Here is a 24,661-nt window from a genome sequence, read left to right on the forward strand (position 1 = left end):
TCTGATGGGATACAATTGACAATTGTCCAAACAGTCAAAAGTCAGTATTAAAAATATTTTTAGCACAAATATTAAAACACTCTTCGCACGCTAACGCTTAACAGTCAGTTTTTAACTCTCTTCCCTAGTGTTAAAAGAGCTATTTTTAGGATTGGCTGTCTAAAAGTAGATAATTTTATCACCGATCGACATTCAAATTTATCTTAATTTAATTTTATCTGACATCATTCTTTAAAAATCCACAATATAGAATAAGCACAATTTGTAACGCGAAACATGGTATAACTATTCATCAAACAACTTATTATTTTCATGGTATCTGCTTTCTGTTTCGTTTATAACGAAGCTCGAAGGTAGCTAGCTTATATAAGCTTAACAGTATTCTTAATGTATTGCATTATTTTCTCTACTGTTAATACCAATACTACGATTGTTAAGAATGCTAATGCTATTACTGCCCCATTAATTTTATATTGCTAATAATGATAATGACATTGCTACTACTGCTCATACCATTGCTAACGTTACTATTACTCTGTCTTACCATTAATATAGCTGTTACTAATAGGTTACTACTACACTTAATGATGTTAAAAGGTTTACCACTTCCGCCATCAATACTGTTACTATCTCCACAACCCTACTCCTACCCCTTTTTCGATTTTGAAGATTAGTAGTCTAAGCCAGTTTCTGGACTTCTTTCCCGACGTTCTGTTAGACGCACATATGGTACAACTCCTGTATTATGGGATCGGCACGACACTGGCCCATCACCTCGGATGATACGGAACATTATATTCGCAATGAAAACACATCATTGCTCTTGGCGGAATTCGATATGACTGGCTTTAAAAGAGATATAGGAGCAATGGATGAACTTGGAGATTAAGTAACGGAAACATGAGAATGAAATTAAAAAATATAACAATTTTTTAAAATTAAGTGTTCGGATGTGAATGGGCAAACCACCTAAGTCTAATACACTAGTATAATTATTGCACCTCGTCTTGTAACTGCCGTCGGCGCTCTGCTCCTTGTCGAAGCGGATGATGGGCACGGGCGTCGTGTAACGGTCCTGCCCCAGGGGCCTCTGGTCATCCACAGGCTGCGGCCTCCTCTGGGGCGCCTGGTCGTTTTCTGTGTATTGAGGAGGCGCCTGCTGCCTCTGTGCTAGCACCGACATCACCAGGCAAGACGCTATCACGGCCTGCGGACACAAATGTAATAGGGAATTATTTACTGGAAGGAGAATTTTTGTGGTTATGATAGATTTTTTCCTCTGCGTTTTAAATCGTGTCCCCATTGCCTATGCAGGATCAAATGGGAAAATACTGCACCTGTCATATCGACAAACAATAGGAGCACGAGTTTTGCATGATAAATTACGTGATATATAAGCATTAAACAATTAAAATTAATGTAGAGGTACCAACGACTGAAATTAAGATAAAATTGTGGAAGGAGGAGGAGGAGGAGGAGGAGGAGGAGGAGGTGACAATTATGATATTGTAATTGTAGAAAAAGAAGAGTTGAGAAAGAGGAATAAGAGAACGATAAATAGCAATGTTATAGTTATTATTATGATTATCGTGTGATTCTCGTACAGCCAAAAGTACAATTTGTTTAAAGTGATTATTTAAGGGAGTTGGATAGTGATTTGGGGTAAAAATAACTATTCTTTTTTGTGTGTTTTCAAAAAGTACAAAGTTGTTTTTTTAACTATGTTTATACTTAGGGGGTATCTCTGCAGATTAAACCCTTTCAATGGTGTCTTTAAGTATGTCGGCGCATGTAATTCATACTGTACATCCTTTTATTTTTAAATGCAGTTTTCCGTATGTTAATAGTTTTCAAACTTTTAAGATTCTAAATTTGTTATTTGTTTTATATGGCCGAGAAAAATATGATCAAGGAAAACTCCTATAATCTAAAATAACGATCATGATGATTATGGACATTTTTTTAAATTTTCCAGTGCCAACCCAGAATCACGATTAATTTGGGAAATCCTATTGTGCGAGCCAGCTGTAACGGCGGGGGGGATCATCGTGCTAACTACACGATACCTCCGTTCTGGTTGGATGGTCGTTCACCTATGCTGTTGAGATATGTGGACGTAAGGCTAGCAGCCGTCTGGTAAGCCGGGCCCTCCATGGGCTTACGCGTCTCGGATTTATTAATTTTTTATAAATCTGGTATTAATCATTATCCTGGTTGAACGCAGATATACTTCACGTGGTGCACGGCCGTTAGCATTAAGGAAGAAAAATAGTTTACAGTGTCTGCACTTGGGTGAATTTATTGATCAAGTACCGGGCATTAGATAAAACTATGATGAGAATCTAATTGTGTATTTATTACTATGAGGAGGACTACGAGGCGAAGTCTGCGCTTTCATCGTTATGTTGTTGCTTCTAAATGACTACTTTTGGCTCATATTCTTCAATATGAAACGAAGTGAGCTAAGAAATTCAAAACATCCGGGAACTTTGTGATTGATAAAATATTGTCTTTGAAGGGAGAAAAAAATTTGATATCTCAATATAAACTGAACTTCATCCAAGTGAGCTACTACGTGTTCAGGAATGCTTCATTTCGTGAAAGTCCTGTTTTGAAATCTTCTGATTTCCATAGCTACAGTCATCATCGTCATGTTTTCTTGTTGGAAGAATACATTAGTCGTACTTTTTCAACATAAAGGAACGGCAGTAATTGCTTGAAATTTGTCTCCCACGTGCTTCTATGAACTCACTTTAAAAGCAAGTAGTGTGTTCTGCTTTTAACCTGAATTCCCGTCCTTTCTGTAAGCATGCCATTACATCACACTCTCTCTGGCCTTCGCTTCCCTTGAACTTCACACTTGAGCGCATTCAAACTTACCTTTTCAATTACGTAGCTTTCACTGCAATAAGTGAAAACCCATTACAGGGACAAGCGTGTAATCTTCGGTTATTTATAATGACGTGTTTTTTAATTATTTCATAGTCATAATCGTATAATTTATTACTTTTGAAATAGACACTTATTTATTAATTGTTTTATTAATTTTGTTATAATCACTGTGTCAATAACTTGATGTCGTTGTTTGGATGCTGAATAATCACTCCAATTTTATGAATCGTACAACACTCAATAGTCTTCCAAAAGGAAGGAAGGGAGAGTTACTGTATTGTGTAACAACAGGCATCATAAAGTCCGTGGAGCTGTCGCCGTCTTCTTCGGACCAGGGGTTGGAAAGTTCATGAAGAGGTCTACTGCATTTCTGAAGATGACTTTCATAGAAGAGTGGATATAATATTATTATCATAGATCCAACTATACGCATGGAGAGAAATCTCAACCAAGCTCATCAGGTAGATCATGAAAAGAGGACCATTTATGAGTCTTGTATTCTTTACCTTAGTGCCATTTTAACATCCCTCTCTTCAATTGGTCAATAACAAGTTTACTTTTTTGATGCTCAGGTTCTTTACCAAAATTTACATATATATATATATATATATATTTTAACAATTATCAATACCATCTTTTGAAATTAAAAAAAAATATCACCCAAATTCTTAAAGATTTTCTGCCTGTTATACAATTTCACTTATACCGGGCTTATGTGAGGGCGGCAATGAACCTCCGGATTCCTTAAAAGCCAGTAAGTAAGTAAGTTTAATTTTAAGGTTATCTTTAAGATGTTATTTTATAATTGATGTCAGCGGTGCTTAAATACTACAATTTCATTATATTTGCTATTAATTTCCGAATCTTCGTGGTCATCCATAATTCATTCATTCAGTGTTATACCTAAGGGCAGGTCTTTCACTGCAAACCCAGCTTTTTCCAATCTTTCCTATTTTCTGCCTTCCACTTCGTGTATATATATATCATATAAACTTTATATAATATGCGTGTGTGTGCGCGGGCGACAGCCCCCATACTTGTCCACATAGTCACCGCCATTGTTCAAAGAATTAACTTTTGCATCCCTCAGTCATAAAAGTCTGCCGCCAGCTCTGGAAGTACGTCATGATCTCTTCTTTCGCCTCATCAACGCTGTCACACTTGTTGTCTATCAAATGTTACTTTAGATGAAGAAACAAGTGAATATTGCTGAGTGTAAGATTCGGACTATGAGGTAGATGACCCGTAACTACATTTGAAACTTTAAACAGAGCAGCGGTGTTCACAAGATCGTCAGAAATCACAAATGGCCTACCAATCCTCAGTTGGTCGTGAACATATTAAGTCCTGCCTTCCGAAAGTTGACGGTAGTAGCTACTTCATCAGATTTTGTCAATTTATAATGTCTCCATAATGAGCCGTAATCTGTTAATTTCTGCCGGGCGCTCACCTTTTCAAGAAGAAATATCACAGTGCGAACCTCGCATACGGCGGGATATTCAATCAGCTCTGTAATTGTAATACTGCGTCACACACAAACGGTTTGAAAAATGCCGCTCGTACTAGCAAGCCTAAGTGTAATGGTCAAATTTAAAAGCAGTATATCCAACAAAAGCATAAAATATTTGTCTATTGGCCTTGACGTGGTGTATCTTTACCTTTTTGGATATGCTTCGTGAGTGTATAAATATATCCCTGCCTTATTCCTTGTGATTTGTATTTAAATCTTCATAGATTTTCTTCTAATTTTTATGAAATGTATTATGATTTAGATGTAGGCTCTGTATTGTCCCAACCAAATGCTTTAGGACACTTAAAACTTTCCAAACAGTTCCTCGATCAGGTGTTTCGAAGGCATTTTCAAAATCCACAAAAGCCAGAGTCGTTGGAATATTGTATTCTCTGTGCTTTTCTATGAGTTTTTCCATTGTGAATGCACAGTCTATACATGATCTATATTCAAAAGTAATTCTGCTTTTATTAAAGTTCAAGTAATTACATTACATAATTCATTAATGATATTTATATAGATATTTTATGCTAAGTTGAGTAGGCTTATTTCCCGGTGATATTAATAAAGTTTCTAATATATATTTTACGAATTCACTATTTATGCCATCAAATATCATAGACTTTTCGTTATTTCTTTTCTTTAAAATGTATTTAGTCCTTCTATCAAAATTAGGTCCATCTTACATCTGAAAGTGAATATCTTTCAGGTTCTTCAGCTTCTACTATTGTAAATCATGAACGTTTTATAATAATTTAACCATTTATTTCTAAAGTGGGCTTTATTTACAATGAATCTTTTCCTATTTCATTGAACCCTTTCAGTACCTCATAAGTTTTTGTTTGGCGTCAATGAATATCATGCCCTATTTTACCAAGTACGTTTCCCAACTTCGCCGTTTAATTTTTTCGCCTCCCTTTTTCTGTTTCAGATGGTCCTGTTACACTAAATAGTGCCACTTGACGAGTCTATGTTTAGATCTTTTATGTAAGCACTTTTCGTCTCTCCCGTTAATATTTCCAGTCCTGGTTCTAAGTATGTAGTTCTTTCTTTGGATGACTTCTCCTGAAACAGCCTATAACAGAATATTTTTATAATAACATCCAATCCTGATCTATATTTTTATATTCAGTGGTATAGATGTAAGAACTTGGTTCATTCCATTCCGATAAAGGGCCCTGACACATGATTATCTTAAAACATTTTCTTTAAGTATTTGTTCAGATTTTTTCCCCATCTTGAAGGTATCGCAGCTTTGGAAATTAATAGGAAATGATATGTGCTAGCGTAATATCCTCGGTAAAGTCTGAGCTGACTATAAAATATTATACTACGAGTAACTTCTTGAGTAATATGAATATTTAAAATCCCTCAAATAGGATGACTAATTAAAAGAATCGAGTACCTTGGCAGAGGAACTGGCTCCTTAGAATTCCCGAGCAAATTCACTTGTGTACTAACTCCGCAAGAAGGGCTGTCACTTCCGCCATTCTGCAGTGTAATTGAAGTTCTTCACTTCCGTTACCCAAAGGCAGGATTTCCTATCAGCCTAGAAAATAATTTCAGGCTCATTGTCATCAATTCGCCAACCAAACTTGCCTAGGGGATTGATTGCTATATCACTGAACTGTGTTGCTCAGCTTAGCAGATTCACCTCAAGCAGTTTGGAAATTTTCGATTTACTTCTGTGAGTTCTACATTATCAAAAGCGAGGAGAAATACTACATACGCCGAAACGGATTATAAGTTTTAACATTCGTGGTTGGTGATCGTGATGATGATTATTATTATTATGGCGAAAATTACTAGTGAAGAATTATTATCATGCAGTAAAAATATAAACGAATCATGTAATGATACAGTGAAACTTATTCTCGTGTTATATCAGCTTTTCCAAATGTCACGAACTCAGTTTCTTCTTCTATAAAATAAATAAGTTTTCGGAGAACGCATGGTAATAACGTAATAAAACAACTACATTTCACTACAGTACCAATTATATCCTTATAAGGTACAGTGTATAAATACGGTCGCACTAGACAAGAACCATTTATGGAAGATGCCCGTGACAAATTGCAAGAAAATAGACCTTAATGACACCAAAGTGGAAAGTGCTTGTGTTTCTCTTAATTCCTGTAAAAGTGTAAGTTTCTATAGACGCATATTGTGTGACAAGTTGACAGGTTTTGCTTTCAGTGTTTCTCTTGATGTGGGTCGGTTTCATTAACTGTCCGATCAGCGACATGTGTCTAGTAGTTTACTTCGTGCTTACTTTCTTCAAAGTTAAATTGCTGTCAAGTTCCACATAGCATGTGACGTTATTCGTAAGTCACATGGATGAACTATAGTCTTTTCTTAACATTTGTTAGGCCTATATTTCAGTTATGCGAAGAGAAATTATTTGTTGATCTTAACCTAAACAGCTCATGTTAGATTGATTTCGAAAGGAAATTCAGTTTTCGATTACTATTTAGTGAACATGAATTTAATTTCTTAATCAGAATTTGTTCTGATCCATTCCAATGCAGCTTTTTATCATATCGTGAGTCAAGGTCCCAACTTATTAAAGAAATTTTATTCTAATATTATTTTAATCACGAATCCTCTCCAAATTAATAAAAAAAATAATAAAAAAATTGTATTGGGTTTATATTTTGGGTTTAAATATATTAAACACTTTTTAATCTGTCTTCACTCTCAATTTTAATTTCATTTTTGTCTGTATTGGAATCCCCTCCTGAGCAAGATTCTTACTCATTCAGAAGTGGGCTAATTTATCTTACATTGTATTAACTTGTATTCATTTCAAACTTACTAACAATAAAATAAATAAATAACAATAAATTACAAGCGACGTGCTAAGTAAAATTTTAGTAGGAACTATTTCCTCCCTTTCAACATTTTTAAGAAACAAGATGATAATCACAAGAAAACAGAAAGAATGCATTCCAACACATCGCTCTTACATCAGCATAACATCAAATGGAAGCACTAGAACGAGTGCCGTATACGATTAAAATTTTGTAACGTCATACCAATAAAACTCTTATACAGCGAGGAAACTTTTATGTGCGGGAAGAAAGTTATAATAACACTATCAATCAAATTGAAGCTTTTGAGGTTATTTAAATACAGAAATAGGCAAGAATACGTAACTAATGAAAGTATCAGTGAGGACTGTACCATAAATATTTCAAGACAAAATTACAAACTACAAAGAAACTTTGTTGGCCCAAGTAAACAAAACATCAGAATTTCATTAACTAAAATATCAGGATTTCATTCAGAGCGCTACAATATAAAAGTAGTTGTGGGAGAAATCTGTGTTGTCTCTCTAAAAGTAGCGAAATCATTAAGTATGAAACAAGCTGCTGGGCCACTCATTAATAATGAATTTATAATGATATTGTTATAGCCTACATGGATTTTATGTCCTTTTCATATTCAGTAAAACATCAAGAGATCTTCTGACAACATAATTCTAAAAAAAAAAAAAAAAAAAAAGTTTCACCGTGTCGTACATGGATTTGCTGTGTCTAAGCCTACACAAAACGTCTTATACTCGCACTTATTTCGGCATAAATTTGAGCCTTTCTTTTTACAGAAACACTTTTTTTACATTCAATCGCATCTACTTATGAATTTTGGTCTTTGATTGAACTATTTTAAGTGGTCACCAGGCGCTGAATACACTAGGGTTAAAAGATTCCTAGGAGATATTAAGAGATCGTACAGATCAGTGACTGGACAGCCACTGTTCCCAAAACACGAAGGCATTTGTATTGACTAGTTTTCTTTTGTACAGCGTTGAATTCCGCAGCTGTCTTTGTAAATATTAAGTTTTCATTAAGTAGCACAGAATAATTTGTTCTAGACATTTAACATGAAACCAGTCGCTGTTATCTTATGTAATATTGTGTAGTAGCTTTTTCAACTCGAAAATACATTGTACTTGCAGAACAACAAATTTTGAAAGCAGGAATGAAAGAGGGGAGGGGTGATATGAGAATGATTGAAATTAATTAATTAATTAATTAGGGAGAAAGGAGGAATTATCAATTACAAGGTACACGATGATAATTTCTTCCTTGCAAGGGCTTTTGGGACTCATCTTAACCTTCATGTGAGCTTCTAGCCTAAAGGAAACTTGTCTTGCTTCGTTCACATTGTACGACTTAAGGGACTAGAGTAAGTATTTCAGGTGGAAAATCTGAAAGGATCATCAACTAGAAGAACGTTAAATGGCTGGACAAGTAAGTCTAGTCGGGTACGAATACCAGGAACACAGCTGCTACTGCTGTATCCCACAGCATCCCCAGCCCAGTCGTCGTGTCGAGGGAGGAAAGCAGCACCGCCAAAGCAAGTTTCCGACGTTTGCCGGTATTTTAAGAAGCTCCGCTAATGTCAAGGCTCCACTGCCAGCCGAAGATAAGTGAAAGGCAGAATTTGGAAAATCCTAAATTTATACTGATGGGTGACAAGTTCTTGGCCCATTTCTTTAAGGGCTTATCCCAACAGGAGGAGAAAGAGAAAGGAGTGGATTAGGACAAAAGTTGTATAAGAAGAAAGGAAGATGAAAAATAACAGAAAGACGAAGTAAAAAGTCAGGAGGAGGCGGAAAGAGAAAGTAGGAAAAGTGAATGAAGACAACAGAAGAAAATAATTACGAAGGAGAAGGGAGAAAAAGGAAGAACACGAGAAAAAGGATTAGAAGGAGAAAGAAATGTAAAGATGAGGCGAAGAATAAAGAATAGAATAAGGAAGCAGAGAGCAAGGTGTAAGAAAAAGAGAAGGGAAGAAAATAAACTTAAGATGTAGTATAACAGAAGGAAACATGCACAGAATTACAGCGAAGAACTCGAGTTTTAACAGCCCAGTGCACAAAAAACTGCCCGTCATCTAACTAAAGTAGGCCTACATGAGTGCTTCAACTGAAGCGCAGGCATAGAGAGGAATGCGACCAGCAGATGCAGCATGTGATGGTATTGCCTGCACCTTGGGGATCCGTTCCCACGGCGAGGTGGACGCAAGTGAATGTAGAGCCGTGAAGACGCGCCCCGAACAGTTGGGCAACGCAGGAGAAGTTCAAAGACATTCACACGACGTCTGTCTGCTGCTTTCCAAATACAATCAAGGACGCAGTGTCTTCTTACCCAGACATCATTACATTCTATGCAGCATCCCATCAAGACGAGACACAGACTAGCAGTCGAGAACTGGTTTGACAAGTTGGTCTTCAAAATTAGATGAACTGGGATGTTAGTGGATACATAAATGAAGTTCCTATTATATCCCAGACAAAGAACTTGTATGTGTGACTACGTATTTTTTTACGCATTATATGGGTCCATACCTAAAAACCGAACTGAACTGAAAAATCATATGCACTGTGGAATGTACTGGGTGTTCATTTCAAAGTGTGTCATGACGTCACTGCTGTTGGGTCACCGATTTGAAGCGAGTTTCAGCTTAAATGTTAGAGAAGTTGCCTATTATTTAAGGCGTTCTTCAATCTGAACTTGAGAACGTGTACGGTATAACTTGAACGTCGTAGCAACAGATGGCGGTCTGTACGGTCTGTGTGCTACCATAACCTCTTTCGAACTGTGTTTTGCGCCGGCAAGTCGTACGCAGGGTATTTGTTATCATCGGTTGCGTACGGTAACATTCCACAACACAAATCAAATGCTCCGTGTCCATGTTGACCGTCGAAGTTAATGTAAACAAATACGTAAGTAATCGTCTTAACCCTCTCCCCATATCCCGACAGTACGTATTTCCAAACAGTTCACATTCCTGCCACTACTGGCGTTACCGTACGTATCGGCACGTACTCTTCAGAATGAACGCCGTACTTGCTAGCCAACTTCTCTGCCTCTTAGATTATACACCTGAGCTGCGGAAGTGTAGGAAGATTGAATTCTCTAGGCTCATCAGCTAGCCACATGAAGGCATACAGCGAGCCAAGACACATTTTGAACTGAACACCCAGTATATTATATTGGACGCTAAACGACAGTTCCTATTCCTTACACTGCATTGGAATGAAAAATAATCAAGTTTGCATTTCGAGCTTAGGCTGACAGAGGAGTAAACTTATGAGCAAGTATCTTTTCGAATTCAAACGTTAGATTCTGCATTATTTCACCGTCTTCACGGCCAGAATATTAAAACCATTTTTTCGAGAATAAACTGCTAGACCTGTTGGATAATATGTTGTAGGATTTAAGATTAAAGATTTGGTTCCAGCAGGATGGTGCACGTGCCAACTTTAGCCATCAATCTAGAAGACATCTCAATGACATGTACAGATACGGAAATAAAATTTGGAGCTTCTTTACTGTATAAGTTTCGCTTATAACACATTGCTCATGTGCAGTGAACAAGAGCCCATGTATATATGCTACTTTTGGACAGTCGTGCGAAATTGTTGTCTACGTACAGGTAGACTGCCAACAAGACTCTCTCCAAATTTTAATTCTGTATTTGTATACCCTAACAGATGGATTGGTCGTGGTGGTCTTGTTTCTTGTCCTGCTAGGTCACCTGATTTAGCGGCCTCCGACTTCTAATTTAATAATAATAATAATAATAATAATAATAATAATAATAATAATAATAATAATACCATCATCGTCTGGTACTGAATGATTCTGTATTTTTGTAAGAGCATTATTAGAAGCGTAACATACAGTATATATATATATATATATATATATATATATATATATATATATATATATATATAAAATAGAGACGAAGTATTTGTCTTTTCCTCTGATTTTTTAATAATTGTCTCACTCCGTGGTAACTCTGGTATGCTATTTTTATTCATGAGTACCTCCACCTATTGTTTTTCTTTACTTAATTCCTTCAAATCTCCAAGCCATATAGATTTAAAGTAGAATTTTATTTTTAGTTTTGAAGAATAATAATTGTGACATCCTAGCACTAAACAAGAGAGTACCGGAACACTCTGAAGAAGAGATGCACGTGTCCCAACAATGAAGATGGTTGTTAGGAAGGCGTTTCAATAACATAGTCATAAGAAAGTGAAAGTGGACAAACAACTTTCCTAAGCTCCGATTTTTATAGTTTACGAAATAGATGAGGTAATATCGATGTTGAAGGAATGCGGCGTAGCGTGGGAGGAAGGTCACTGATCCACAGGTTCTCAGCTTCCTCGTTGCATGTGGGACGGCTTTAATTAAATATCTCAACATAGCAATCAATATTCAATTAATAGTGATTTCTTATTTTCAGTAGGCTACCTTTCATTGAGGTTAATTTCAATAAGAGCGGCATAACGCCAATTGACTTTTACTAAGTAGATCTTGGTGAAGACTTGTTTATATTGCTGTTCCTCTCTTTAATTTTATTCTTTGTCAAAATTGGACCATTCTGTCTTTCCAGACTGTTTAAATTTACAAATGGTGGGATTTCTGTAACTTGAGATTAGAACGACATTCAGCTAAGACGACAACAATAAAAACAAAAAAAAAAGTCGTCATATTGACAAGGAACAACCATCTATACCTGAGGATAGTTTAGAACATACGATCATAAAGTAACAACATAGACCTAGTTGAGTTTAAAATACTGCAATATTCTTATTGGTGAAGTTGTTTTAATTCATGGGTTGCAGCCCTTCGTATTTTATAATCAATTATTTAACGACGCTGTATCGACTACGAGATAATCTAGCGTCAAAGAAATTGGTGAGAGCGAGTTGAAGTTTGAGAGATGAGTCTAAGGATTCCCATATACTTAACTGACATTTACCTTACAGTTACATTTACATAATTACAGCAACTGAGTATATATTAGGCCTACTCACATTGTTCTATAATTTATAAATCTTCCGAAATACAATTTTGAAGACTACTAGTTAATATTTTTTTTTTCTTTGACTTGATTGTTATTGTAAGTCTGATATAGGCCTAGTATGTATGTCCTTATGTTAATTTTATAGTCGTATTGGAGCCGCCCGTATACTTACCCATTTCATATTTGTTCGTCCGTAAAGTAAAGAGTGTAAATGATATTATTGACTATTAAAGGCACTTCGTTATAGATCTCCGATTTTCTTTAATTAAATGATGTTATAACTTAATAAGGTCATTCTTGTAGAGCAACTTTATGATATGTGTTTGAAAGTAGGAAGTATATTGGACATATATCTAAGCTTTTGAAATAAAATTTACAAATAAATTCTTCATGCCTTGAATTACAATTACATTTATGTCTTTATTTTCGAAGTTTCACACAGAACATAAAAAATTACATCGCTATATGCTTTCTGTAATTCAATTACAAATTAAAATCTTTGTCCAGATTCAACTTTTTTCTCAATTAAATGTGTTAAGCCAAATGCTTTGTCTACTGTTTATCTCTCTGCTCTTATGTATTTATTTCTATGTAATTATATTGTTCTCTCAAAAACATTTTATAATCCTTCCGTATACTTCACTAATACTTATTACTTGAGAGTCTACAATTGTGAGAATCAAATTTTTACCCCTTTTTCGTGTAGGACTGGGATGTAACCAAATTTTTAACCCGCGTATATCTTTATAATATTTCAATATTGTCAGTAGTAGCAGTAGCAGCAGCAGCAGTAGCAGTATAATAATAATATATTAATAATAATAATAATAATAATAATAATAATAATAATAATAATAATAATAATAATAATACGCTATTAGTGCAATATTGTATCGCAAGTTTTAAAACAAGAAAGTAGAAGAAAATGTATATACCGGCATATGTATAAGTTATCGTCTTTTTTAAAAATTTAGAGGTAATGCTTTCGGCTACCCAAAAATCATTCAGAAACTCAAGAATTATTTACATTTTAAAAATATTCATCTCATTTTAAATAAATATAATATATGTCTTTCTATATTGTTAAGATATAAGTAATACATAAATATTCTCTGTATATATAAAAAAAATTTTCCCCGAAATTAAAAATATGAGTTTAACAATAAATTTTACAATTTGAACAATTCAGTATATAAAACTAAATACAAATACAAATATTTACATACGGAATACTAAATAAATTTTACAAGAGAAAGAGTTCAACCAAAGGGCTGGACTCGGGAAGAGTATCCAAAACGCTCATTGCATTTTCGCGTTGAATTGCAATACTTAAACGTTGACGCAAATAAGTAGTGCAACGACGATCACCAGTGATGGAGATCAAAATTTGGCCTATTTGAGATACCAAAATTTTAGCGTCATGACTCCAAGGACCGAAGGTCTCCACAGCAAATGGGACAAAGATATAATTGTCTTCCTTGTTTTGGAGTGACCAGAGGTAAGCTTATGGAATACATTGCCCTTTACAGTAATTTCTTGAACTCTTATTTAAATCTTGGTAAAATATGTAGTGAATATTTTTTATCAAGGTCTGCACAATTCTAGTAGGTCTGAAATTCAGTTAATGTTCGGAGTCTTTTTACTTATCCTGACCTAGAAGGAAACATGTTGAGGCTCTTGTAAAATGGGTCATAATGAAAGTTTTATAGAGATACTCGTAAATATATATTAACTTCAGCAGAAATCTTGAAGAGGGTGCTGAGTAGAGATTTAATTTATTATAGGAAGTGTATCCGATGTAACTTATCGTCCAAAATTACTGCATACAGGAATCACATTATAAAGTACAAATTATAACCTGAAAATCTGACAATAAAATGATTTCGGTTACTTGTTTCGTAACTAAATCATACTTTTTACGTGAATCAGCTGAGTGGAAAATCAATAAACTGCATTTTGGTGAGACTGTATGAATCATGCTCGTCGTGTAAACGGCCGTGCTATAACGAAACCGAGTGGAATAATTGAAAAGATAATTCAGTTATAAAAAACTATATTTTACTTTTGTAACTGTGTTGAGGTTTAAATCTCCGAAAATTTGGAACTATTTACAGGTACCATTGTCAAGGTCACATCGTTCTAGATCTGGGATAGCTGCCAACTTTATTGACTATTTCAAACAATGTGTCTGAATCCGACCGACTCTGAGAACGAAACCTGTAGTTAGTTACGAAATTTAAAACAGTACATGAAATAACAGCAAACAATTAAAAAAACTGAAATATTCTACATAATCGAACGCCTGAAATCTTGTAATTATATACTTTATTGCTTAATATCTGTGTTATGTAGAATATTTTATACAGTTCTTGCGTGAAATTAAGGAACTTTTATACGAAGAACCAAATTTGCATGGAATTTAGCACAAGCTTTGAGAATATCATTATTAATAAAAAATAGCAACAATATGCAGTAAGTATGACTGAAGTTACCAGTTTTGGTATGATCAAACCGAGATTCAAAGTAGAACCTTAAAATTTTGTGTGTTGACTGTTAACTGAGAACGTTCTAAGGTAAATAAAATTGACGAAACAAGAAATATTAAAAACTGACCAGTTAAATACCGAATATTTGTACATTAATTGCGAACATGAAACAAATTGAATTGAGGGCATTAAACTATTACTACAATATGCAAAAATTTTTTATCGAATAATGTTAGGAAAGGAGAGTGTATAAACAGCCATTCTTGAGAACTTTCAGGAAAACGTTTAAGTCATTTATTTAAGGCCTAGTTGCATCTAAAGTTAGTTGAGCGTTATTTTGCCAAAAGGTTCGGAGATCGATTCCGGCGAAGAGTATGAAATTTTTTAATGAATGAATTGTTGTCAAGCGAGTCTTCTCCGACTGTTTTGGTTTCAGTTTCTGATAATATTTCAGTGTTGGTCTTAAAGAGATTTCAAATGAAGTAGAAACATTTTATTAAGAACAAGAAAGAGTAATGAAATGGATAAAAAATGTACTCTTTGAACAAGAATAGATAGATTGACGAAGACTCATGTTATAATCCTTAGGGTAGAAGAAATCCAAGGAAACTAGAAAAAAACTGGGATGTTGAAACATACTGCTAGCTTATTAAGTGAATATTGGTTGTGATGGTAGTCATGATGATGATAATGATGATGATGATGCCTTTCTTCCAAATACTCTTTTAAGATGTAAGAAATTACACACTGTAAAATAAAATATGTATAGTTATGACTTTTCTAGAGCTCACATTTTTGAGTACTGTGCTGTACCGTGGAATTCGGCACTGATATCCAGAATTTAAATTTGTTAGGACGTCAACACATGTTAAGTGAAACATATTCGTAATACGACCGATTAAATGCATTTTACTAGTAATTCAATATTTTTACATCAATTTCGAAGCTGAATGCTTCTCTTAAAGTTTCTCTTGTTTTATTCTTAATTTATCTTACAAAATAAAAAAATTAATAACTTCTTACAACTTTGCAAATTAATATAGTCCCTTAAAAATATGCCCTTTGACTTATTGCACAAGATGAACTCTCTGACAATTCTGGTGGATAGAGAGAATGTGGGTCAGATTTATCCCGAGTACTTCTGTTTTCGCTGTAGTCCTATTCCACCATTGCTCCATTATCATTTTATCCTCTTCGTTTCTGAATAACCTTTTATTTAGAAACTTCCGGTGTATTGCCGGACATAAATCCAATGAATGATACAACGCTCCACATTTATGAACAGGACTCGAACCTGCAACCACTGAATATTTACTCGTGTGTAGCAGACAAGATATAAATAAGGGGTCATGTTTTTATAGTTTACATGAGAAGAAATTCTAAATCATCAGTGTATGTTTTCAGGGCCTGAGCTCTTTTACTCATCTTGTTCAAGGTTCAGTGAAAGCTTTCAATTCATACCTAGCACACATTAAGGGACTCTCTTGTCATATGGTTAGCATATCCAGAATCTTAAGAGGCCAACACAAAAAGAACAAAATCTATTTCCACTTTCACGCCTGGGAATCGAACCCGGTATTATTTTAATTTTTAGCTACATATTGCGCAATTGATTACAGCAATACTTCAGTATTCATGCTAAATTTAAAATTCTGAACAAAACAATAATTGCTGACCGACGAGCTGATACTGTAGCGAAAACACACAACCATTGAGTCACATGTCAACATATGACGTAATTAAATTAAAATTACTGCAGTAACTTTTTTTTCTCAGAAAACTGACATCCTAATGTAAGGTGTGCAGTACACATTTTTTAAAAACTAATTTTTGACTTCCAATTGTGACAGAGGCTCGAGTTCTCGACCCCCAGCATCAGCGTCGGCCCCGCCCCCTCAATGCTGCTGGTACTCACTAGGAACTTCATTGTGGAGAGTGCTGCGCGCAGGTCGCTGATCGCTATATAGGAAATATAGCCCTCGAGTCTCACCTGATGGTATTTATACCGGCGGACCGCGGAGCTGACCCTGTTAGACCCCACTCTCTCACTCTCTCTTCTTCCTAACCCACATCTGTCCGTCTCTTCTCTCTCGCCTCCCAGATCTGGATCGACCAACAAATCACATTATACCTCCCCGCGTAGAAAGGTTGGATGACTGGTTGTTTCACCTTCTCTTTCATTGCAGCTTCTTCCTGGGCAATCTTCTCCCGTTATTGGCGTCTGCCTCCTCACTAATAGTACGCCGTTCTACAGTCCCAGCTAGAAATTTAAGCACCTTTTCGAAGAAAATTTTCTTTTGTTACTCGGTTTAATTTACATTTTATCCTCCTGGACATTCAAAGATTTACTACTCATTCTTACAAAAAATTCTATCATTACAGTGAAGGATACAGGGCTGATTCTAAGGAGAAAAAGTGAGTGTTGTAAAATATTATCTACAATTCATAACAAGTGAAGGTCTGTTTATTATGCGATTTGAAAGTTTGAAAAAAATGTTAATACACTTCTATAAATGCTGTACAATCATATTTGGTATACTGGATTCCATTAATGACGTCTCGTTCTTTAGTCGTACTCACAACGAAACTACGTCTTCTTCACCCACCCTTACAGTGTACGTGCGGCTTTACTCGTCTGAATTGTATATTCCGGTTTTCAGTGGTGTTCATGCTAGAGTAGCAACTCCGCCAGCGGCATGTCAGCTATCTTTGTGTCTTGTATACATACTTCCTGGCATAACAGTGGACGGGGGGTGAAATGCTGAAAATGAACACAACTTCAAAACGTGACGGCATTGGAATAGATTGTAATAATAATGATAATGATGATAATAATAGTAATAATAATAACAATAACAATAACAATAACAATAACAATAACAATATTTATACAGTCAGTGCTTACACCTTAAACGGTAAATTAATAGTAATTACTGAATATACTATAAATCTGTTTAACCCTTTGCAGCACAAATTAATTTTTTATGTTTTTCATATCATGGATCATAACAAAGCTTCGATCAATTTCTTTTCAACATTTTAACTCTGCACACAATTTGAAAACACAGATGCACCTCTATGTGCACTCAAGAGATGATTCATTGGTGGAATATCTGTGCCATAAAATTCAGAAAAGAGGAAAACTGTGGTTCTTCTGAACAACTACTATGCTGCAAAGGATTAAAATACTACAGTAATAAGTCTTGTTATTACTATAATATTTATTAAATTACGATAGTTGAATTTTACTAATTGAAATAACAGGTAAGAAACAAATATTTTTTGGAGAGGTTGTATAGAACAATCCAAATAAAATCTGTTGTAACATAAGCGGCACATGTTATTTCTCCTTTTCGAGAAACAACTTCACATTGAAAGGCAGGAAAGCAGAAGGTAACCGAGCAAGGTGGCTCAGATGGCATTGTTTGAGACTCACATTCAGAAAGTCCCGGATTCAAACCCCGTGTCCGGCCAATCTGACTGGTTTCCCTAAGTCATAAAGGCTAATGCCGGATTGGAAATTTAAGTATCATAATTCATCACCGCCTCAAACACCAATATCATAAGCATTACTCAAAATCTAAAATCAAGTACATGAACACATGGCATCTATAACATATGGCAATATACACATGAACTCAACAATAGTAAAGAGACGGCTTATTGATTGTTATAACCAAAGATCCTACACACGCGTGATGACCACAGATGTTAACGCGCAAGTATAAATAAACTTAACAAAAGGAAACAGGAGGTATTTAAACTTAGCAATCCTAATTGAATATGGTTTCTGGAAACTCAAGAACAGTAGCGAAGGTTGTCTATTTATGATGTGGACTTGTTTTACAACCACGTGCTCATCAGACGTTTGAGGTCGAATTTGGCTGGCCCCATTTTAGTCAGAAGTCGAATGCATTATCCCTTCTTCAACCGTAATTGGCATCTACGTTCTCAGTAATATTCCACCATTATAGAGTTGCTAAAATATGTTTCCACAAACTATCTGGGACAATAAATAATTGTACGGTAACATAAATCATTACAAAATGAACACATATTTTAGCCGGTTTCGGTCAGTACTCGATGCAATGTTAACTCGGCTATCTTATACTGAAATTGAAGAAAGCCAGAATCAAAAATAACCAGCGAAGCTCAGGAGTAGAAATAGGAAAACATAAAAATAGTTGTAAATAAATATATGTATGCACGTCATATGAAATGTCTTGGTTTTATGCGAAACGTTTGCTTCAATATTCCATCTCTGAGATGAGATTCTCACTAGTAAGATGAAGCGCATTAATGTGCAATGGAAATTAATTTGAAAACTATCAAAAATATAACACAGAGGAAACGTACTAGAACAAAAATTACAGAACATAAATATGGAGAGAAAGGGAGAGGTAAAGAGAGAGAGTGGGAGAGAAAGAGAGAGTGAGAAGGTGTTTGCGTTTACTTTCGTCTGTGTACTCGCTTGCACGGATGTATGTTGTTCGAGTAGCTTTCCTTGAAAAGCAATTAGCTTAATGTTCCAAGTATAAAATGGACCATCTACTTTTATGTAGCAGTAGGGAGAATCGGCAGTGCAACCATTCTGCAGTTATCTCCATGCATTTTAATTGATATATTTACAGATTTGAAGCTGTTATCTCAGTAGATCAGAAAACTAATACACTAAAACCTGTCTATATTGGAATTTGGCGGAACCTTTCCGCTATAAACGGGTTTCCGTTCGATACTTACTACATAATTAAAAATTAAAATTCTTCTACATGGACTGACAGTGTTGAAACATATGTTGTGAAAATTCGTTGAATACACAACACATACTAATACAGTAACCTACCGTACAAATTTAACAGACAAGAAGCATTATAAAACACTCACGTCAAATAATTATCCAATATTGAAATAAAAATCTCCGCCTCTTATGTTCTTAAACATTATCGTTTCTCTGTCAGTGTGCGAGAAGCTGGCTTTCGTAATCCTCACAGGGATGAGGGCAGAATGAATAAAAGGACCCAGTTGTTTAAGTGTATGATTTAGCTCTTCATCTCTTTCTGAATAGCTTCAGATTTATTCTGCCTATCGGATTATTCTTGTAAATCGAAAAATCGAAAAATCGAAAGAGAATTGGGAGGACAAATTTAAAAGGTACGCAAAACGCGTCCTTGCAAGGGGTTGGGGGCTGTACAAAACTAAGTATGTGAGCTCCAAGCCTGTTGGCCACTAGTCTCACTCCGGGTTACGCTGCTCCACTGAAGGAGCTCTAGAGAAATTTGAAGGGTAAGCCGAAATTGGACGTAACCTCTTAGGTACCACATACGCGAGAGGGACTGAGATTTGTAAATTAGATTGGTGTCCTTTTATCTCTTCTTCTGTTAATTTTCTGATTCAGTTCTTTAGTCTGATATCTCTAGTAAACTTCATACTTGTAAATGAACTGTAACGTACTCTTGGTTACTCTCTTTGTTCTTTTTAAGTTTAATCAACTACATATTTTAGTAAACCTCACACCCGCTGCTTACGCAGCTTTCGCTGCTGTATATTACCGCTAAACAGTAAAAAGTGCAGATTTTGTGGAAAAAGAACGTAGGGATGTGCTAGCTCCGAAATATGGCACAAAACCTGCTAGCTGTTTTGACTATCGGAACACAGGACAGAATTGTTGTCGTTGTTTAGTCAACTGTCCGAAGACAGGTCTGAACCTCACAAGTGATACCAACAAGGCACCACTTATGAGGCAACTAGGCCAGGAGATAATGTGGTAGGGTGCATTGCATACATTGCCAACTAGCTACATAATACACTAGTTAGACTTCAGATGTATAATACAAACAATTGTTCTACCTCTGACACATATCAAATGAGATGTACTGCCTGATAATAATAGATGTATAGTTGTCAAAAGAAAAAGTGGCCGCTCTCCAGAAGCAAAGTTCCCTTCGGGTATCTTCGCTACAATTCGGAGACAGGCGATGTTACATGTTGTTGTACCACGTTGCCTGATATCTACAGTTATAATTGAAGTATTCTTTGTGTTAGTTAATAGCGTAATGGTAGCGTTTCCGCCTCTTATGCGTGAGGTCCTGCGTTCGAATACAGCCTCGTATTTTTATGTCCTTTTTGTTTTGTTTTTAAGACAGAGATACAAAATATACATAATTGCTCCTTTCTCTTTTATGATTATTTTAGTAATTAACATCAGGTTCATGAAAGTATTATGTCAAGACTTTATCATTATTTATTATGACATTATGGCTGCAAATGAAAAGAAAAAAAGATTTTATTCTAAAAAAAATCTGTTTCGTGACATATAAAAAAAACATACTGGCGTCTCCCTTAGCACATTAAAAATATTAATCGCTAAAAAAAAAAAAAAAAAAAAAAACAAAAAGCCACGATTCTATCTTCCCCACATCTTGATCGCATCTTGCAGTCGAGTGGGCACGGAATCGACTAGAGTCTTTTCAAATAGCGATTGTTCTCAGCCACGACATTCCAAGCAACCTGGATATACATAAGTGTTCTACCCATGGACAGGTCTTTCAATGCAAACCCAACATTCTCCAATCTTTCCTATTTTCTGTCTTCCTCTTAGTCTCCGCACATAATCCACATATCTTAATGTCGTCTATTATTTGATATCTTCTTCTGCCCCGAACTCTTCTCCCGTTCATCATTCCTTCCAGTGCAGCCCTCCCTCAGTAGGCAGTTTCTTCTCAACCAGTGACCCAACCAATTCCTTTTTCTCTTTCTAATCATTTTCACCATCATTCTTTCTTCATCCACTTTTTCCAACACAACTGCATTTCTTATTCTGTCTGCTCACTTCACACGTTCCATTTTTCTCCACATCCACATTTCAAATGCTTCTATTCGTTTCTCTTCATGTCATCGTAATGTCCACGTTTTTTTCCCCATACAGTGCCACACTCCACACAAAACACTTCACTAGTCTCTTCCTTAGTTCTTTTTCCAGAGGTCCGCAGAAGTTGCTCCTTGTTCTGTTAAAAGCTTCCTTTGCTCATCTTTGCAGTTTTTCTTGGGAAGGATAAATGCGCTAACTTCCCATTACTTTCCGCACACCACTGTCTCTTTCGAATCTTAATAGATCCCAGGGGCCCAAGTGTGGCGGTGAGAGAGTGGATTTGACTAATTGGGCCCTCCGGACTTCACCGAAATTTACCGCAAGGGTTAAATATTAGTTCTATCAGGATTTCTGACCTGATCAGAACCGGGAAATCCCAATTAGCCTTTGCCCCCCGCATCCTGGACGAACTTCTACAAATCGTCGGAAAATGTTGGAGGGGGATTGGGCCACTATTTCCTCAAATGTTTCTTTACTTGTGCCCTTGTAGTTCAGTCGGAAAAACGTCGGAATTTAGATGTAAACCTCTCAGTTTTAATTCCTCGTCACTGCTTTTCATGTTTTTTTAAGTAGGTTATTTTACGACGCTTTATCAACATCTTTGGCTTTTCATGTTATTGTGTTTGATGATAGTATAATATAATAATATAAAAAGAAAAAACTAACACCAGTATTATGCAAATGTATTGTTCCAAACCTAATATTAAATTTATGTTATTTATGTCGCTAAAGAACGATAATAGAATATAAATGATCACTTGAATATTATTTATATCGCTAACAACGATAACAGAATATAAATAACTTCAATATTATTTATACAGGTCACTAAAGAGCGATAACAATATAAATGATACATATCGTTTTGTTTAATTAATATAAGATATTATATAATATATAATTAATTATTTAAATAAAATAACCTATTTTGCAAAGAAAATGGTTATTTATATTACAATAATTACTTATATGAAATCAGAGTATTTATGTCGCGAAAGAACAATAACAGAATATAAATAACTTGAATATTATTTATATCGATAAAGAACGGTAACAGAATATAAATGATAACTTGAATATCGTTTATATCACTAAACAACGATAACAGATTACAAATGATGACTTGAATATTATTTATATCACTAAAGAACGATAGGAGAATATAAAATATTATAATTTGAATATTATTTATAACGCTAAAAGAACGATAACAAAATATAAATGACTAGAATATTATTTATATCCATAAAGAACGATAACAGAATATAAGTTAACTTGAATATTATTTGTAACGCTAAAGAACGATAACAGAATACAACATATAATTTGAATATTATTTATATCACTAAAGAACGATTAAAAAAATAAAATGAAAACTTGAACAAGGCCCGAACTCACACTCTTCGAATCATTAAGCGAGCACTCTACCGCTGGTCTATGAGACGCAGATATGGAATAATTCTATAGTTCCGGAACTGCTTCTACAAAGACATGCATCGTGTAACATCGCCGTGACCCGAAGTAGACTTCGAAAATTTTCGCTGTTCACGAGTGCGGCCACTTTTTTTTTTTTTTTGACAACTGTACATATCAGCCAGAACCTCAATCAGAGGATAATGACAGAATTATGATTGATAAATTAATAATATCCTTCCCAATAGTGATTTTGAGTATGAGAACAGGAGAGTGAGTTACGTAATATATAGGAAAGGATTGGGGCGCGCGGCAGCGTCGCGGTTAAGGCATAACACTACAAGCCGGAAGGTCGCGGGTTCGATTCCCTATGGGGTCATGGATTTTTCCTTTGATCTAATTCTTCCAGCTGCACTATGGCCCTGGGGTCTACTCAGCCTCTAACAAAAATGAGTACCAGTGCGTTTCCTTCGGGATAAAGACGGCGGACATATAGAACTGACATCTCTATTGTCATTAAATGGTGATTGTCTGTAAAGATGGGAGCCTTAACTTTTCTCCACCCTTTGGGCCGTTGGCCTGTCATGGGGTTGACTTTATCTTTTTTAATTAGAAAAGGATTACTATGTCTATGGAGGATCACCATAAGATTTTAAAAACTTATAAAACATACAGTTTCAGAAAACAATTTCCTCGATGTTACAGACTATGTTTTTTATTTCCAGGTAGTTGGGTAATGTTACAGTATATCCAGGCCCGTATTTACGCATGGGTCACGCAGGCCCGAGCCCAGGGTGGCAAATTCTTAAAGGCAACAAAATATTCAGAAAATAAAATAAAATCGAGTTTAAAATAAATGTTCGATATTTTATTCCTTCTCAGTTGCCTACTTTAGATAACAGCATATCTTAAGTTGTTGTTACATGCCACTTAGTTTTACAATTCGGCCGTTAAATGTAGGGCCTATAAGATTTGCATAAGTCGGAAGAAGTAAAATATTTTTCGGGCCCATGGGTGTAGTAATACCTAAATACGGGGCTGAATATATCGATTACGAAGGAATAAAACGTCTTTCGTGTGTTTACATCTGTAGGTATGGCAGGCAGAACATGTCACTTGACTCTATAATTACAATATATTCGGAAATATATCTTTATTTTGACTAAATACGTTCTTTGATATGTCACATGATTGAGAAATCCAGTCAACTGACTTTCACGATTTCTTGGTCTTTATTACTTAGATTTATGGCTGCGAGAGCATATAAATACTTTAGTGTGTTTAAGACCAGTCAGTGGCTCGGAGACATTACGTCAAAAGTAAGTGGATATAGGGAGTAATGAGTGAATTAATAAATTAATAAATCTATCAATGTGCGAGTAAATTTACCACCACCAAACCAACGAATTTACGAGTGAGTGAGTGAGTGAGTGAGTGAGTGAGTGAGTGAGTGAGTGAGTGAGTGAGTGAGTGATAAATTCGCTAGAGTTGACGGCAGCTCGGAAGGCTGTCGTCTGCTATATGCGCCGTTGCATTTCTAGCATGTGATGTCACAAACTTTTACTGTACAACCAATCGAAATCAGTGAGTAACAAGTGCCTCCCGAGTTCGATTGTTCACGTTTTAGTGTTTCAATACATTCAATAAGTAAAAATGACATATACT

General features: G+C 35.4%; 1 protein-coding gene across 1 annotated transcript in view; it reads right to left on the bottom strand.

Annotated features, from left to right (window-relative positions):
- LOC138694414 (endocuticle structural glycoprotein SgAbd-8-like) overlaps positions 1–16,838 on the bottom strand; it is a 32,065-nt gene extending 15,227 nt beyond the window's left edge. Inside the window, exons 1-2 of the mRNA XM_069818108.1 lie at positions 16,631–16,838; positions 1,002–1,207 (exon numbers count right to left, since the gene is read on the bottom strand). Of these exons, the coding sequence (XP_069674209.1) occupies positions 1,002–1,207; positions 16,631–16,642 (218 nt within the window). The 5' untranslated portion in view covers positions 16,643–16,838. The remainder of the gene's footprint in view (positions 1–1,001; positions 1,208–16,630) is intronic.
- Positions 16,839–24,661: the final 7,823 nt, after the last annotated feature.

Source organism: Periplaneta americana, chromosome 2, assembly GCF_040183065.1.
Source record: "Periplaneta americana isolate PAMFEO1 chromosome 2, P.americana_PAMFEO1_priV1, whole genome shotgun sequence".
NCBI lineage: Eukaryota > Metazoa > Arthropoda > Insecta > Blattodea > Blattidae > Periplaneta > Periplaneta americana.